General features: G+C 42.8%; 1 protein-coding gene across 1 annotated transcript in view; it reads right to left on the bottom strand.

The window, feature by feature from the left end:
• The window catches only part of LOC121865842 (nephrin-like), a 121,365-nt gene that overhangs the window by 61,675 nt on the left and 40,919 nt on the right, over nt 1-18,771 (bottom strand). The window contains exons 6-8 of the mRNA XM_042365392.1: nt 17,635-17,945; nt 15,646-15,799; nt 14,283-14,411 (exon numbers count right to left, since the gene is read on the bottom strand). Of these exons, the coding sequence (XP_042221326.1) occupies nt 14,283-14,411; nt 15,646-15,799; nt 17,635-17,945 (594 nt within the window). The remainder of the gene's footprint in view (nt 1-14,282; nt 14,412-15,645; nt 15,800-17,634; nt 17,946-18,771) is intronic.

Here is an 18,771-nt window from a genome sequence, read left to right as displayed (position 1 = left end):
GTCATTTTCTTTTTTACACTAACAATAAATAGAGAGAACTTGTAGTGCATCATCGCCACTTCTTGTGTGATGTCCCAACGTGGTCTTTTAGTGTTGCCCATGTGTCTTTCATTTTATTTAACGATCATGTGTTCATTTTTCTCCAGTAATTGTTGTTAATATAAGAGGTAAATACTTTTCAGCCTGAAATTCAAAGGGTGTCGAACTCAACGTTAAAAATAATAATAATAAATAATGTAAGAACTCACTACTGGGACATACACTCACTCACTCTCAATCTCATTCCCTACTTATACACCAAGCAGTTCACTTATCGTCTCTCTGTATCATTTGTCACTAAAAACAGTTCAACTTTTGTGTCTGTATCACATTCACTGTCTCTCTTGTGTATAATTAGAGAGATATATATTTATGTATTTCATTTTTTTATATTGAGTTCTTGAACATAATGTCCCCGAGGCCGGTGTTTACAAACATGAGGTCAGCAGGTAAACACGTCCCCGCCACAGGTGATGATGCCGTCGCTAGTCCAAGAAAACTTGTTTATAAAAGTCGAGTTGTTGCCGCTGAGGATGGTTGTGGTAGCAGCCGTGAACAACTCCTGGGGGCGGGTCGGACGGACGGACGGACGGTCGGACGGACGGACACAACGACGCCCGTGCTCCTGACCAAAATAAGGAGAGGATTCTAGACCCGGTCCGACAAGGTGTGTGCGAGGAGGTAGTGACCGAGTGAGACCGGTTCGCCAGGAGGCAGACCAGACGGTGCAGCGATTCGACCAAGAGAAAAAAAATATATTAGGATATATTCTGAGATGCTGAGGTCGACAGTTTGTGTACAAGGCGGAGATTATAGTGTGGATGTTTTGGTGGTGATTTGCGAATCGTTTCTGGCTAGTAAGTTGGGGCGACTTGTGTAGATTGACTCGGTGAAGTGTAAACGTGTGTGTGTGTGTGTGTGTGTGGGCGCGCGCAGAAAACCTCTAAAATAACACGTTCATATTCATGTATGTATATGCCTTTGAGTCATCATGTGAGCACCTATCAGCGTACATACGTGTACATCTCCCACCTAGTGCCTGTAGATCCTCTTAGTTATATTTCAATTTATTCATAACTGTACTTTAGATAAACAATCGCAGCCACCGGGACACAGTACTAATCTAATTACAAAATCGTTTACAATATTTCATAAGATTCGTAACCCCTCCCCCCCTCCACTCTCCAGGGACACGACACTGTACATAATGGCACCTGTGATAGACACCGTCATTAATACATTCACAGGTGCATCGGAATATACACGAGAAAATACGTATGTTATGAATCCATGTATAATTATGTATATATGTTTATTCATTATGGTTCATACATGGAATATATCCGTATTGGAGATCATTTAGATGTATAGTGATTAAATAAAGTGAATAGTGCTTAAGAACTCTAACCATTGAACCATTTAGGTGATAAAGCACACCACTATCCACTGCTGGCTGAGGCTACGACACGTGTATAACCTGATGGTGCAAATCCCTATTACAAGAGGAATTGCACTGAACAAAACACTGCCTGGATTACCGTTGACCTACACCTGAACAACAGCTGACCTGGTTTCATAAAGCATCGTAGGAACTTAACTATAATATGAAGTCAACGTGATATATGAAGTCAACGAGATTATAGTGTGTGTTCATGTTGAGTGATGTCATCTGTCCCTACAATTAAGAATACTGGGAATGTATGGTGTGTGTGTGTGTGTGTGTGTGTGTGTGTGTGTGTGTGTGTGTGTGTGTGTGTGTGTGTGTGTGTGTGCACTATTTACATACCTCAGCCGCGTATTAATGTCGACATTCATTTGGTATTAGTTGTGATTATTGCTCTACACACTCAATGGCCAGCAAAACAATGGCTCTTTATGAAAACACAACGTGAAATAATGCTTAAACAATGGCCCGGTATAATGCTGCTGCTGGTGGTGATGATGATGGTGGGAGGTGGGTGGATGGTGGTAGTGGTGATGGTAGTAGTGGTGATGGTGATAATGATGATGATGGTAGACAACGGTAGCCTTACACGCAGCCAGAGTGGTGGTAGAATCATTAGTGGTGATAATAGTGAACTTTGGGTGAAGATAATGCCCCACACACACACACACACACACACACACACACACACACACACACACACACACACACACACACACACACACACACACACCGAGAAATTTCACAGTCAATGGGAGGTCGTGACGATAGGGTTTCAATAATGGTAGTGATGGTGGTTATGGTAGTGGGTTGTAGTGATGGTAGGATGGTAATGATGGGGCCGCCGCTATAATGGTGGTGATTAAGATAGCGACAATAACAGGGATAATGGTGCAGCGGCTAAAAAAAAAATAACATGAGTGGCAAATACGATTGTACTGATGGTGTGATTATCGTGGTGTGAGGCGCCGTGGTGATGGTGGTGATACTCTAGGGTAGTATGGTGATGAAGATGGTGACAGTATGATGTGTTTGTTAGTGATGGTGTGAGAAAGTATGGTGATGTATATGATGATAGGGTGATACATTCAATGAGGATGATAATGATGGTGATACTGTTAGAAGGGATGATGATGATGATGATGATGATGATGATGATGATGATGATGACGACAGTGTGGTAGCATTAATGTAAGATACAGTAATGATGACGTGTTACTGATAATAATAATGACATAAAACTATAAAAAAAAATCAGGTATATACACTAATTACTTCACTATGACGAAAGTTGTTTAGATGAAAATGACGATAATGATGAAAATAAAAAACAATAATAAATAAAAGGAATAATAACACGAGTAATAAGAACAACGATAATACCGATTGGAAGAGGAAGAAGAAATACAACTAAAGGAAGTGGATAGGTAGACAGAGAGAGCGATAATAAGGTGAAGATGATGGTGGTGGTGATAATGACAGGTCTGACTGCAGGGGAAGCGTCGACAGGTGAGGGGCTGGAGGGGAGGGAAGGGGAAACGGGGGCAGGAGGGGAAAGAGGGGGGAGAGGGGGAAGAGGGTAGGAAATGGGGGGAAAGAGGGGGGGGTAGATGAGGGGGTCTGAAGGTGGTGGTTGATAATCCCCTAAAGGCGGCGTAGAGTCGAGTTTTTGCGTGGTTTGGTTTTTAGGTGACTGACTAAACTATTCTCCCTCCTCTTTATATTTCTCCTTCTCCTCTTCGCGTTCTCCATCCCTCATCATTGCCATTCTCCTACCAGTCTAATTCTCTATTCTCTACTTCTCTACAATTTAGTAACATATTGGCTCATGTATAATTCAGAATGATGTAGTATTTATTTTGTTAATGGCTCTGTAAAGATAAAATAATAATCCTCTTACTGACGACAACACCTGTAAGATGTCAACCAAAATCATTAATTATGGTCGTGAATTTATACAGCTCTGGGCTTAAACTTGCACCTGAGGGATCCAGAGGCCCGTGGACTATATACTCTTACACACATCTAGCAAAGAAATCCATGTCAGACACTTCTCACTGTTACCTAAAACCAAACAAATATCTTTCTCACTAATAGTTTACTCTCTCTCTCTCTCTCTCTCTCTCTCTCTCTCTCTCGTCACCACCTACGGGTATTCCTGGGGAGTTTGACCCTTAGGACGCTGCCCTTAAGTGTCATGCAACAACGCTCTAGGTACCTAAGGAGAGTGGAGGACACGGGTTACGGTGTTGATAGAGACCTAAAGGAGGTGAAGGAGCCGAGTTATACATACATACATACAAACGGGCTAACAGCCATACACAAACACGAATAATATACCACAAAATAAGACCTTAATTGATGGCAGTCGTTTAAATATTTCGTAAAAAACTGTATTATTTGTTTTATTATTATTATTTTTACTCTTCCACAAGTCAAGGTTGCAGCTCTCCCGGGTCGACTGTGGTCTGCAGTTATTAGAGTTTCCACCCCATCAGGAATTTCCGGCCAGACGCTACTGAGGAGGCATTGCTAAACGTTAACTTGAAGCCTTCTGGATCACAAGCAGATAAAGGGGAATGGACTACTGTGTGTGTGTGTGTGTGTGTGTGTGTGTGTGTGTGTGTGTGTGTGTGTGTGTGTGTGTGTGTGTGTGTGTGTGTGTACAACCGAGTACCTGACCTGTGAGCATTAACTTCGTCTCTAGTAAGTGACAACCTTGTCATTCCAGCAACAAAACCCAAACTTAGCCTGAGAGACGAACGTGGTAAAGTGAGGTTAAGTTAGGTTAGGTGGGGTTAAGATGATTGAATGACTTAGTTAGGTGAAGTTGATTGGTTAGGTTAGGTAGGCAATGTACACATACCACTATACCACTGTAACACACGCTGAAAGTATATATAGCCCAAAGAGAAAAAAAATAACTAGTCTTAAGTCTCTCAAGGAAAGGGGCTTAGTGTCTCTAGAGAGCGTAATACGGCAGACTAGGCAAGATAAGCGGCTTACAACATGTTATCATACACGACATATAGGGCAGAGGGAATACAGGGAGGACAAGACCTACAAATATTGGTCATGTACGTCGATGGATGTCCCCGCCACACACACACACACACACACACACACACACGAAGCCGTTTATATAATCCCTCCCAAAACGTTCATAAAAAGGCTCCACCCATAAACGCTCACCTTACGAAGACCAATGTTGTGTGACTTATAATTAATGTATCCACTTTCTCTGTCCCCGTGTCAACCCAAAGTGACATATTCTCCATGATTCCCCTTCTAAGAATTTTATCTCATATATTTATAACAAACTTCAATCCTCCTTCATCTTCTTTGACGTGAGGGAGTGAGAAAAACATGTATGAATATATATTTTACACTATAGCGATCCTGACGAGGGCGATGACGGAGGGAATCTTCTGTTTTTTTAGGGTCAGGTCCTGTTACCCCCTAAAAAAAATTCTCATGTGGTTTAGAGGAATTTATTTATGAGTGTTTTTGTTTTGTTGTTGTTGTTGTTTCTATATATCTGAGCCACAGAGACATCAAAGACAGTGTATATTTTTTTAATACTGAATTAACATATAATTAAAATATTTATTTCTCTTTTATAACATATACAAAATCTCTCTCTCTCTCTCTCTCTCTCTCTCTCTCTCTCTCTCTCTCTCTCTCTCTCTCATGGTCTACAGAGATACCTAACAACCAAACTTAAAATCATTATTAAACGCGAGGAAACAAAAAAAAATATTACTAAATAAAATACAGTAGGCGAGAATGCTATGTTCAAACTCATTTATTCGTTGTATTTTTAGTCGTATCTCTTTTCAGGTGTAACAGCGCTGCGTTGGTAGGTGCCAGTGGGAGGAAACACACACACACTTATATATAAATATTCGTATCTTTGTTGCCAGTAAATGACTGACACGATGAAGAAATGTGATAAGAAATAAAAGGTGTAGCGAGCAGTGAATTATTTTTCGTGTGGTTCTTCAGTAAAAAAAATATATATATTTCCTTTGCTACCGAGAGAACGATATTAAAATAAAAAAATAAAAAATTCTCTTCTAGTGTGATCATTCTGACTGTAATATTACATACACTACAAAAATTTACATTGGTAATATTCCTTTACAATTTTTGTTTTTTATACAATTTTAAAGTTGAATAATATTGAATTCCATCATGTATTTCCTCCCAACACTGAAGGTATTTAACATCCCAAAGAACTTAATTACATAGATGTGTACAATATGTTACTCTCTGTACAGTACTTAATGAGACGGATGTTTAATCAAATTAGGTATTTTACCCACACACACACACACACACACACACACACACACACACACACACACACACACACTAAATATTCCCTCCTCATTAAAACACCCCTTGGTATCATACAACTTATACAAACACCAACAGTTAACACAACACCAACAACTAAAACAAACACCAACAGCTGACATAAACACCCCTAAGAGACCCCAAAACAAACATCACAACGACCTACACAAACTGCCCTCAAGGATTATCCCTCACCAACATCGGGAAACCCACGGAAGCCCTCGCTAACCACAACGAGTAGGGCGGGAGGAGGAGTAAGGGGCGGGGGGAGAAGTAGGGGCGGGCGGGGGAGGAGGGGGGTAGGAGGATGGGGGAGGATGGGTGGGGAGAGAGGGGTGGGGAGGAGAGAGGAGTGGGGCAGGGGGGAGGAGGATGGGTGGGGAGAGATGGGGGGGGAGGAGAGAGGAGGCGGGGGAGGAGGAGGAGGATGGGCGGAGCGGGGGAGGAGGAGGAAGAAGGACGGGGAGAGGTGAGGGTTTGGCGGGCAAAAGAACCCCCGTGTTGACCTCCTGCCGGTGGGACGTGGGCGACGCCGCTGAACTTGCAACGCCATCTATGAGCTGCGGCAGCAACAGTAGCTTTGTCTTCACCTGGACCACCCCTCATTACCTACCTGTACCCCCACCCCCTCTCCCTCCTACCGTCCTCCCACTACCCCCTTCTCTCTCTTACTACCTACAACCCCTCACCACACCCCACTCCTCACCCCCACTCCTTCCTTCCCCCCATTTATCCTCCGTTACCCCCATCCACTCCACACACGCCCACCACCTCCTCCTACCTCCCCCCTTCTCTCTCTCACCACCCCACCCACTCCTCGCCCACCCCACCCCCACAGACGCTCACCTCCTCCCCCACTTATCCACCCACAGACTCGACCGCCACTTGTATCGTGTACCAGAGGTGAATTCCCACGTGCGCTGGTCAAATATGATCGTAATTTTTGGCCACAACTGCAGCTTTCTACTCACATTATACTCCTCCTTTTTAGAGAATGATGGGTCATAAGTTACCCACTACTGATGTAATAACAGAGGCGTGTGTTGAGGTGAGAAACTGGGACTTGTTTTATGATCAGACGTTGTAAGGTTCAGATGACGTCACGCTGGTGTTTGCCATTTTGCTGCCTTTGTTTATATTCTAGGTACATTTTTTTTCTTCGTTTAATAACTCATTTTTTTTCATGTATTTCGCGTGAATTTGATTCCTCCTTGAATGTAAACCATAAGAAGAATGTTAGACGCTTATTTAACAACATGCACACACAGAGAGGCTGACTACACCATAAACACAGCCACAGGACCTATTACCTTGCAGTAGATTGTATAAAAATAAATACATTCTGTTTCAAATATTCTTTCAAAACCCGTAAAATTTAAAGGCGTTATCGTAACTATTATCAACACATAGATAGGTGGCCTTTATGTTGATAGTGGCGTCTGTAAACTGAGCCTTGTTTGGGGGCAGTGTGCGTCACATCACCTCTAAGGGCAGGCCACGTTATTTACCACAGCAAGAATAACGCGACCAACAGTGTCACCGGTAATGGTAACACAAGTAGGTGAAGAAGCAGTGAAAGTGAAGACTTTGTCAAAGACACTAATGGCTGAATCAAGCGCTTAAGACTGCCAGCAACAGTAGAAGCATGCAACAGGAGCAGGGAGCTGCCACCAACAGGAGTAGGGAGCCTCCAGCAACAGTAGGAGCAGGGAGTCGCAAGCAACAGCAGGCAACAAGAGGAACAGGGAGCAGAGAGCCTCCAGCAACAGCAGAAGCATGCAACAGGAGAGTGTGGCCGCCAGCACAGCACCACCATCACCACCACGCCCCCAGCCCCCGCCCTCAGTACCTGTGACCTTGGGGTTCGCTCCACGCCCTGCCTCAAGTTCAAATAATTGCGGGGGAACGCCAGTTGGGGTGTATCGGGGGGGGGGGTTATGGGCTCAAGTTTTGATGGCTTAAATCACCAGAAAAATTGGCGCCCCAGCTTATTTAACCTGATGGTAAACACACTAACCTAACCCAACCCTCTCAGGTAAACGTTAAGATGTTTAATAATCAAGTAAAATAAACTGTGTTGTCTAATCATAAGGTAATCCAACAGCGCTAACACACCTGACACGCATCACAGACAAATTTAAGGTACGCGACAAGTGACTTCGTTTGCGATGGCCTCTGATAAGGAAGTGGGCGTGTCTTACGTTAGAGCACCTGTGTTTAGTGGGTATTGGAGGGCATGATACCCTAGATGTACCCTCACAGCGGGGCCGATAAGGTTCCTCCCGTCAGGTACAGTACAAAGGAATTATGTGGACCTTCGCTAGACGTACCCACGGACCTACCTGCCGGGGATCAGATACAAATGGTATTATCTGCCAGTTGTTGTTCTTACATAATATAAGGATCGTACCGTAAGCCTGTGTTGAGAGAGAGAGAGAGAGAGAGAGAGAGAGAGAGAGAGAGAGAGAGAGAGAGAGAGAGAGAGAGAGAGAGTAATCCAAACAATTACTCCACAGTACACGGTAACATGAGGAAGGTTTATTACAACAGTACTCACAGAATTATGAATGATGATAACCGGTTCCCCAAACAAATGAAAACATTACAACGTTTACTTCACTGTCTGTATACATAGTTCAGCTGTTGTATACATAGTTCAGTGGTCGCTGGAACACGCTAATTATGGCTTCTTGTGATACATTCTTGACCTCGCGCCGCCTGGGTCAAGATCACGGGTCTGGCGGCTCAAATCTTCCTTTTTCTCGGTAATTTGGCGAATGTTTTCAGCGTAATAACCTTGTTTGGCTTCCTTTACGCTCTGCTGGTGTGCCTACAAGGTGTTCTTATTATCTGATCCTATTAAAACAGTGACTGGACGCAGAGTCGGGGGAGGTTTGGTTTATTCGCTACAACAATGAGGGAGTGGGTGCATATATGGCAATAATGCGTGCTGTGTGGGTGGCAACACTGGTGGCAGTAGGAGGGCACTTCTTGGCTTCCTTCGTCCCGCCGCCATCACTAACCTTCGTCCATATGTCACATTTCTTCGCACACGCGCCCTCCGTCACCCCTCCACCCCCCACACTTTGTCTCGGGGGATCAGAGATGGTGTAGTAAACAACGGAGGGTGTGACAGAACAACCAGGTGTTTCAGTCTCTGGCTCTTGCAACTTTGTAATGTTAATTTGATGAATAATTCATACTTTTAAGAAGAAACAAACCGTCATTATTCCCAAGGCGCTATAGTGCCCGGGGGCGTCGCTAAGGGGCCGGTGTATACGCGCAGGAAGTGATACCATTTCGGGATCGTAACACAGCGATTTTTTACCATAACAATGCAATTATCATTATACACGAGTGATACGGAGGATACACAGCTGGGAGGTTGGTAACTATGGAGACTCACCGCTCTGTGGTGTCCAGCGAGGCAGACGGCAAACTCACTGATCTTCTGGCCTGACCATCCACTAGTGTGTGTGTGACAACCTCGTCCTGGACCAGTAAACTCAAAGATAAGTTATTTTTCATCCTGTCTCAGGTCGTCAAAGTCTCTCTGCAATTTAGAAGCCATTTTAGCTTCCATCTTTATTTCGTAAATGAGTCAATTACCAGCGTTTTTCTGTCTCTCGTTAGGGCACCTGTTTGGACGAGTCTTTGAAAGTTCAGATCCCGGCTTATACAGTGAGCTTACACACGGCCACAACAGAGGCCCCGATTTATCATTATAACATACAGCTTAAATGACCAGTTCACGAGCCTTTGAAGTGTAGGTCGTCTTTCATTAAGGGTTATGGAGAGGATTATAATTCATCCAGGAAACTTTAGATCCCATATCCGGTGCTGCTACTCCTTCTTGGCCTTTTTTTTTTCCTTCCACTCCTACGGATCCCGACCCTTAGGACTTCCTGGCAAGAGGTCGATTCTTCCTGCTGCCAAGACGTGAATTATCCCACCTACGAACCCGGCAGGAGGACCATAAGCCCTGATGTATCTCTATAACAAATGATGGCTGGAAAAACGAGGGGTTGGCAATCCAGCCTCCAAAACGGCAACAAAAGCGAACCTCTAGCAATTTATTACTTAATCTGGACCATCTTGCAATCTATTATTTAACCAGTCCATATTGGTTATCTTTTATCCTGACAAGTTGATGAGGCGAAAGATAAGGGAGGAGGGGGGAAGGGAGAAGGGAGAGGGGAAGGGTGAGGGCAGAGGGAGGGTGAGGGCAGAGGGAAAGAGGATGAGGGGGTGAGTGGGGGATATAGAGAGGGGGAGAGGGGGGTACACACTCCTGAAATTTCGCTCTTATGGCGTCAACACACAAGGGTCAGATTTCCGAGGCCAAACTCTACAACCAACAAATTGCACCATCAATTCCTTACACTCTTTGACTACCTCTTACTTCTCTTCCACCTTTATATTTTTTCTTCCATTTTTTCCCTATTCTCCTCTTCCACTCTTTATCCACTTCTACTTTCTATTCTATTCCGTCTTTCTTATATTCTTCTTCTACACTCTATCTCTGCTTAACTTCTCTTTCGTGGTCTTACATATTCTACTCTTCCTCCCCTCTACTCTTTACCACACCTACTTAATTCCCCCCCCCCCTCCTATTAACCCCCTCCCCCCCTCCCTCCTATTAACCCCCCCTCCCTACAAAGACATTCACAAAACAACAAGAATTCTCAAAGGTGATGACTTCCTATTTCTCCTTGACCCTATGGAGAGGAGAGAGAGAGAGAGAGAGAGAGAGAGAGAGAGAGAGAGAGAGAGAGAGAGAGAGAGAGAGAGAGAGAGAGAGAGAGAGAGAGAGATGTACCAACGAATATCAACTATTTTTCCTCCTTCTTTGTAATATCTTCCGACGATTGGATGGACGAGTGTGTGGAGGAACGACAGAACAACACCGTGAATATTTAAGGATCAGCTGAAGATTCGTCCCTCCCTCCTAGCAAGATCTGTCTCCACCCACCTGAAGATTCGTCCCTACCCCTGAAGATTCGTCCCCTCCTCCTGAAGATTTGTCTCCACCCCACCTGAAGATTCGTCCCCTACTGAAGATTCGTCCCCTACCCCTGAAGATTCGTCCCCGGGGTCCTAATGTTATTTCACCTGAAGAATAAACACCCTAACCCTACCTGAGAGTTATGTTAGCTTCAGGATAGTTCGTCTTCAGGTGAAATAGACTTGACGAAGGAGCAAATATTCAGGTAATCCAATTCTAATCCCCAATAAGGATTAACATTCACAGATTTTAAAGAATATATTGAAATAAAATCTGACGAACTGACAGAAATATAAACCAAAAAATCCTTATAGAAAACCCTAGAAATAATCCCCCATAAATCCCCTCCCACAACAACATCCTTTTTCTCCCATGTAATCCCTCGTCTCATCCTTGACTCCCTCACTACCTGCCGGAGCTTCTTCACCGTCATTATCTTGAGGGCGGAGAATCGCGGGTAATTACCATAAGCGCGAAGTTACCGTGTCCGGGAGGTCAAAAAAAAAAGGTGGGGAGAGGTACAAGTGTTTCGGGTAAGTTTTATTCTGGGTTAATAATCACTGGTCATTTTTATTATTATTATCTTCTTCTTCTTGTGTGTTTCGTCTCGTCTTTTGGGATTATTATTATTATTATTATTATTATTATTATTATTATTATATATTTTCCTTTATATATACAGTATATTTTGATGTGTCTTGTAGGTTTTGATGTTGTTGACTTTATATCTTACGTTCTGGTTTGATTAGTCAGCTAGGGAATGATTTCTCTCTCTCTCTCAGCCTTAACCCATCCCATGTCTTCCAGCTTCCTCACTATCCACAAGACTTCATTACCAGCCCCCATCCCAGCCCTCAGCCCTTATTCTTGACCCAACCTCCCAGCCCTCCTCCTCAGACCCCAGTCCCCTCCTACTACACTGTGTTTCCAGCCTGGGACTCACATCTCTCAGTTGGGGGAAATAAATTGAGCTAACTTGCCATTACCATAAAGCAGGTGAAACTACTTCAGCAGCTGTGGCCAGATGCAAGAGGAATGCACCGATAAGCAGAACCAAAATGGTGGCTGGGGATACGGGTCTAATTTGCTGAATATTATCATGAATTAACATGATGACGTTCCTTGTTTTTTGTTGTTTTGTTTTTGTTTTTGCAAGAGGAAAAATCTCGATAGTCGTTTGCATTTTGTGTGTGTGTGTGTGTGTGTGTGTGTGTGTGTGTGTGTGTGAGAGAGAGAGATAACGTAGGAGGTAAATAACTATATACAGCCCTCAAGGAACACAACCACCAAGTATTTCTCGTCTGTATCTGAGGAACAAGTTTCTCATCATAAAATTTCCTTCCCAAGTAAAATGTTTCTAGAAAAGATTTTCCACTCTGACCATCAGTATCATCTTAGCGACTTTCATCTAACATATATAAACAGTATACACTAGATAAGGGTCATGTTGTGTAAGCTATCATATACGAGGGTTGTGGGGAGGAGGAGGAGGAGGAGGTCGAGGGTTGTGGGCGGGGGAGGAGGGGGTGGATATAATGGCAGAGGTCGTGTATAAACCGGTTTTATTGTTACTGTGAACACTGAGCACCTTCCGCAACGAGTAAATGTACAGTGTAAACTCGGGCAAGTGTTCAGTGTAAACGTTGGTAAGTATACTGTGTAAACTTAGGTACGTGTTCAGGGTAAATTTACGTATGTGTTCAGTGTAAACTCAAGACAAAACCTCAGGTGAATGAGTTTGGTTGTCATTGTTAAATACTGAGCGTCGCCGGAAGCACATGATACAGAAATCGACGGAGGAGAGTATTCAAGTTTCATACTGAATAACTTTCTGATTACTTGAAGAATATAGGTACCAGCTTTATTTCACCTGATGATTAAAACACCCAACCCAGACTCAACCTAACCTAACCAGCGCTAACTTAACCAAACCTAACTTACCCAAGAGAAGGTTAGGGTGTTTAATTATCAGGTGAAATAAGTTGGTACAAGTGATCACAAATTTCTCTCTTCTTACATAAACATACTGTATGTAATGAAAATCCGACACACACACACACACACACACACACACACACACACACACACACACACACACACACACACACACACCATCCCTCCCATCAGGACAATAAAACACAACTACACGCCTACACACTCACAAATAACTCAACCACGCACCAAAACACACACATAAACACAAAGCAACAAACCACTTATCCAACCATGAACTAACGCGCGTGCACACACACACACACACACACACACACACACACACACACACACACACACACACACACACACACACACACACACACCATTTCCTCTACTGGGGTCTGATAAACATCCTTTGTGACCTCTACTCTGTAATCCTTTTTGCGTTACCGCTCACAGGATGAATATGGGGTGCACAATAAACTAGTAGCTGTCTGTGGTAAAATTAAAAAAACAAATTCAATTTATATCCTCACATCCCTAACATACCTTCCCATTCCTCACACACATCCCCTTTAACACCCCCTAGCACATCCCCATATTCACATCCCTCACACATCCCCCCCACACACACACACCTCCAACACAGGAATAAACCAGCGTTGCCTCGGCACTCACAACAACCCTTCCAGTTTTCCAGCAAATTCAGACTGGAACTCATTTAAAGACAGGTGTCAATCAACCTGTCCTCCTGGAAAACTCGCATCGTCGAATTTCTCTCGCTACGTGATCGACCGCGTACCTTTCAAATCATTTTTACACTGAAGGCAGGAAAAGTGAGTGAGAGAGAGAGAGAGAGAGAGAGAGAGAGAGAGAGAGAGAGAGAGAGAGAGAGAGAGAGAGAGAGAGAGAGAGAGAGAGAGAGAGAGAGAGAGAGAGAGAGAGAGAGAGAGAGAGTAAAATAACAAAACGATATCCCGCTTAGTGGAAGGGATTATGTACGTAATGCCGAATGAAGTAAAAAGCCGTATTTCAAGAGGCGTTTGGACCCTTGCCGCCGTGTCCCGTATACAGATTCCCTTGACGATCGTGTGTATGTTTATATGACCCAGCAACATTGTCCCTCCTCACTTGTTGGTGTGGGGTCGTACATCAACAAGTGAGGAAGCCAAATGTTGCTAGTTTAACAACGAACATTCACACACTCACCACAGAAGTATATCAGATAGTTGGTATACATTTTTTTAACACACCTTGTATATGGAAGGTACTATAGTATATTAAGACTAGAGTTTCTATATTGTCACTAATTCTTTCCCACCTCTTCCATCCTCACGATAAACTACTGTAATAATTCTAGTTTCTCTATTATTCCGTCTTTATTATCCCTTCCCACCTCTTCCCATCGTCAAGAAAAGCACATCGTAATATTTATACAAACACACACACCAAAAAAAAATCTCAAATACACTACATAATGATTTTGTTTCATGTACTCACAGTTGACGAGGAGCGTAGTGGACTGTCGAACGTTCTTGTTGAGGTCACTGTTGGCTGCCTGACACGTGTAGGTCAGCCCATCGTCAGCTGCTGTCAGGTTGAGTGTCAGCATGTTGGTGACTTTCATGCCTGACGGAGAGGAAGATGTTGTGTGGGTTAGTATCATTTGAGAGAGAGAGAGAGAGAGAGAGAGAGAGAGAGAGAGAGAGAGAGAGAGAGAGAGATTATTGGATGTTTAATTTAGCCTTCTTCAATTTCTCTAACATGAGGCAAGAGTAAAAAACAAAAATAAACGTAAAAAATTTAAAAAAAAAGAGAAACAGACAGACAGATTACATTCGACGAGTTATTCAACCTTCCATCTGATAAGGCAAGTACATCTCTCAATGAAGGATAATTTATCACAATGGTCTAGAAAAATATCGTGAGTTGGCCAATTGGGTCTATTCAAGCCTTTCAAATGCCATAGATAAACTACCCTTAAACCCCCCTATGGACTCGATATGGGGGGGGGGGTCAGTTGGTGGGAGGGGGGTGATTACAGCTCTCTATCATCCTTAATCACATCACATAAAACCTGGGCATCCCCCCCCCTAATTTTCCTCCCAAGTGCCACTAAATAACAAAAAAGTCTCCTTGAAGTTCCTCTAATCACTACCAGGCTGATATGTCTTTATGTCAAGTGTGAAAGAAGCCATTAGATGATTTTTCCTTCAGAGTCTTTGAAAATTGGCTAAGAAATGATAGACTAAGATTCTGATGATATATACTGTATATACACAGTGATCCCCTTGAAGATATAAAATAGATATTTTCTCTTCCCGTCGACAGTATAAAAAACACACCCAGACTAATTCCCTTCGAGCTAGAGAATAGGTATTACCGATTTCTGTCAACAGCAATAAAAGGCTTACAGTTAATACTAAGATTATATCTATTTTTCTCATTAAGCTAAAGGAACTCCTATTAGTTTTACATAAGGGAGAATCATACTTGGTTATATTTCCTCTAAAACTTGTACATAATATCCTATTTTCCATCAATTTCACATCCAACTCCAAACTTCAACTAATATTAAAAAAAAAGGTCTTGTTATCTTTTTAATGGGAGAGTTGTCAGATCACTTAACAATGTGTTATATAAAGATCACAATTGTTCCTTTATTCTCGAAAACATTTAGAGTGGAGGACTGTGGTCGCCAACCCTCAGATACAAAGATGGTACTCTGATTAATTTATTGTATCCCAGACAAAGACAGACACATACATACACACATACATACATACATACATACATACATACATACATACATACATACATACACTCTCTCTCTCTCATACAAGTGCATCACAAAGTCCCTTACCACCATTAGCTGTGTGTGAGGTTTCCAGGAGTCGGCCGGGCATCTGATATCCCTCCCTGAGCCAACTGATAGTGGCTGGGGGGTTGGACGGGCCTGCCTCGCAAGTGAGTGTAGCTTGGGTACCCGCCCTAAGACGCTGAGGACTGGCGGTGATCTGAGGAGGAACGCATACAAGATATTAATAGATAGATATGGCTGGGGTGATAGGTGTGGTTGGGCAAGTTCTGTAGTTGGTGGGCAAGTCGTGAAATTGGTGGGCAAGTAGTGAAATTCGTGAGCAAGTTCTGTAGATGGTGGGCAAGTTAAGTGATGCTGGTAAAGTCGTGAAATTGGTGGGCAAGTCATTTAGTTGTTGGGCAAGTGATGTAGTTAACTGAGAAAGTAACAAGTCCCGTGTTATAGGTTAACAAGGAACACGATAGCTGAAATCGGAACGTGATAGCTGACAAGTAACATGATATCTGAATCAGGGAAACAATAACACACACACACACATACATATATATATATATATATATATATATATATATATATATATATATATATATATATATATATATATATATATATACATATATATATATATATATATATATAATTGAATCTAGTTACATATCAAAGAAGAATATTTCAACTGAATCGATGCTTAAAAAAATAATAATTAGACTTCCTTTACATCAACACATTCCTTGTCCCCTAGCAAAACAAAGCTCACAAGACAACAATAAACATAAATAAAACATTAAACCTTCTTACACACCAAAGATTTTTATTTAAATTCAACTAAAATTAAAAAAAAATTAGTCATAACATTTTAGATTAATACATTCCTCTTCTCCTATACACCAGGAAACTAATTTAGTAGAACAATGGGAGAGGTGAGCAAGGTCTCCACTACCACGAAGCAAGAAAATAAAAAACGTGTTGGAATGTTGAGAGTAAATTTTCCCTCCGAGACAGAGGAATGAAGGTTACAGAAGCGGGAAAGCAGGAATGTCAATAAGGTGCCTCACACTTCACCTACAGAGCTACAGGGAGCCTAAGACCAGTATGGGATAAAGACTTCACCTACAGGCAGCTCCAGACTTCACCTACAGAGCTACAGGGAGCCCCAGACGTCAGCTACACAATCGGGAAGTAATAAAGACAAAGCTGAACAATCATTAAAGAGGGGAAGCTTCAACTTCTTGACCAGTGACAAAAATAAATAAAATCAGTGAATAAAATAAACATGACGGATGGATTTATTGGTCTTGAAGTTTTCCTCCATAAACGAAGGAACAAATTCTCCCGCTGGTATTACTGAAGGAAAAAAAAAATTCCAAGAAGCTATCAGGATGATGGAGGGTGTAATTGGAAAACCATAATATTCTTCATCGTCAAGGTCCAGCTCCTTAAGACAAGAAAATAAAACTCCCTAATCAGGCAGAGTCGTGGAGGCTTCACAACAACTGCCCAGGAGGTGACTCATTAGACGGCCATAAAAGCTGTGACCTTCCCTCGAGCTAACCGAAAAAAGGGAAATCTTTCAACTTATCTAAATGGCTCTAAAACTCTCTCCGGGAATCACCAAAGTTATAAAACTATCTACAGGAACTCCAAAATACTCACAAACACTCCCTATACAGCGAATCATTTCCCAAAACAATCTTGGCAGAAAAGAAATAAGGCTTTACAATAACTTTTCAATCTCTCAAAATAAAAATAATGTAAATTCCTTTCCAAATTTAAAAAGATTTAAATGATTTTGTAGTCAGACGCCCCTAAGACAGACTTTCTCCCTAGAAAAACTGAGACTTTCTCCAATCACAAATAAAAGTCTCCAAACACTCCCATTACATTCCAAAACACCGACTCTCCCTAAGGAGCTCAAGAGAACTTCCAAACTCTCTTAGGACGTGCAAAAAATTTTAAATATCTCTAATGAGACTGAAAGGGGCTGTGAAACTCTCCTTACAAGCCTCCTATAGGAAGAAAAGCTATGTTTACCTTGACGGACTCCGGGGGGAACTTGACGACGAGGGTGGTGGAGACACTGACTGGAGACGCGGCGGCAGAGTTGTGGGCCTCGCAGCGGTACTGAGCCCCGTTGTCCTGGGGCTCAGCTACGATCTGGATCTCTGCCGTGCTCACATCGTTGACTCTGTGCTTCTGAGAGGGGATAGCCTGTCCATTACGATACCACTGTAGGTGAGCGGGTGGGTTGCCGCCCCTCGAAACACAGGTGATCCCTTGCTGGCTCCCAACGCTGATCCCGCCGTCCTCACTATACCCGTGGAGGGTCGGTGCCTGCGGAGGTCCTGTGGGGAGAAGAACGTGCCAAAAGAGTCGTTAGTTAGCTTTCGATTTTTCCGTAAAATATGACACCGAGATAATCTTGATGTACCCAAGACGAGCTTAAAAGGGGAATCAGATGAGGAGAAGAAAAGATAAAGAGTGAAGATGAATTATAAAAGAGTAAAGGTGAAGAAAGAAAATGGAGGAAAATGATATGGAACAGTCAACACACTGACGTCACGTGAGTAATTTGGCGCCTGAACCTAACTTAACCTAAACACGATCTTTTAAAAATTCTTGGAGTAGGTTTTCTTCTTCCTCCAGTGGCGTTAATCTTCCCTCACCCACCTCTCCCTCTTATCTCCATTACTACATTGCCTGTATCAGTCTCTTCTGTTTTTCACTTGTTTCCTCTTAAATTATCTTTCCTTCTTTTCTTTCTTTCTCCTTGAATGTTGTCCTTTTCCTCTCCTATACCTCCATTATTGTGTTTTCCTGTTGAGTCCTTCCTCACCCTCAATTCCTTACGTCTCTTATCATAACATTATTCGTCTTAAAGTTAAATGAACCTAACCTCTCCTCTTCTATCTTATCTCTTCTCTCCTTTATCACTCCCTCCTCTAATATCACCCCTTCCGTCCCCATCCCTTCCTTCCTTCCTTCTAGCCTTCTCTCCCCTTACTCTTTCTTTCCTCATTTCACCCCTTCCTTATCCAGTTCCCTTCTTCCTCCCTCATACCAACCCTGTCTCACCTCATCTCAACCCCCCCACCTCTCCCCACTAACCACACCCCCTGAGGCAACTTCCGGAGCTCCTCGTCTAATAACGCCACCGCCTGCGTCGAGCTC

The sequence above is a fragment of the Homarus americanus genome, unplaced genomic scaffold (genome assembly GCF_018991925.1).
Source record: "Homarus americanus isolate GMGI-L3 unplaced genomic scaffold, GMGI_Hamer_2.0 scaffold6164, whole genome shotgun sequence".
Classification (NCBI taxonomy): Eukaryota; Metazoa; Arthropoda; class Malacostraca; order Decapoda; family Nephropidae; genus Homarus; species Homarus americanus.
The sequence above is the reverse complement of the archived record's forward strand: the minus strand, read 5'-3'. Positions and strand labels throughout refer to the sequence as shown.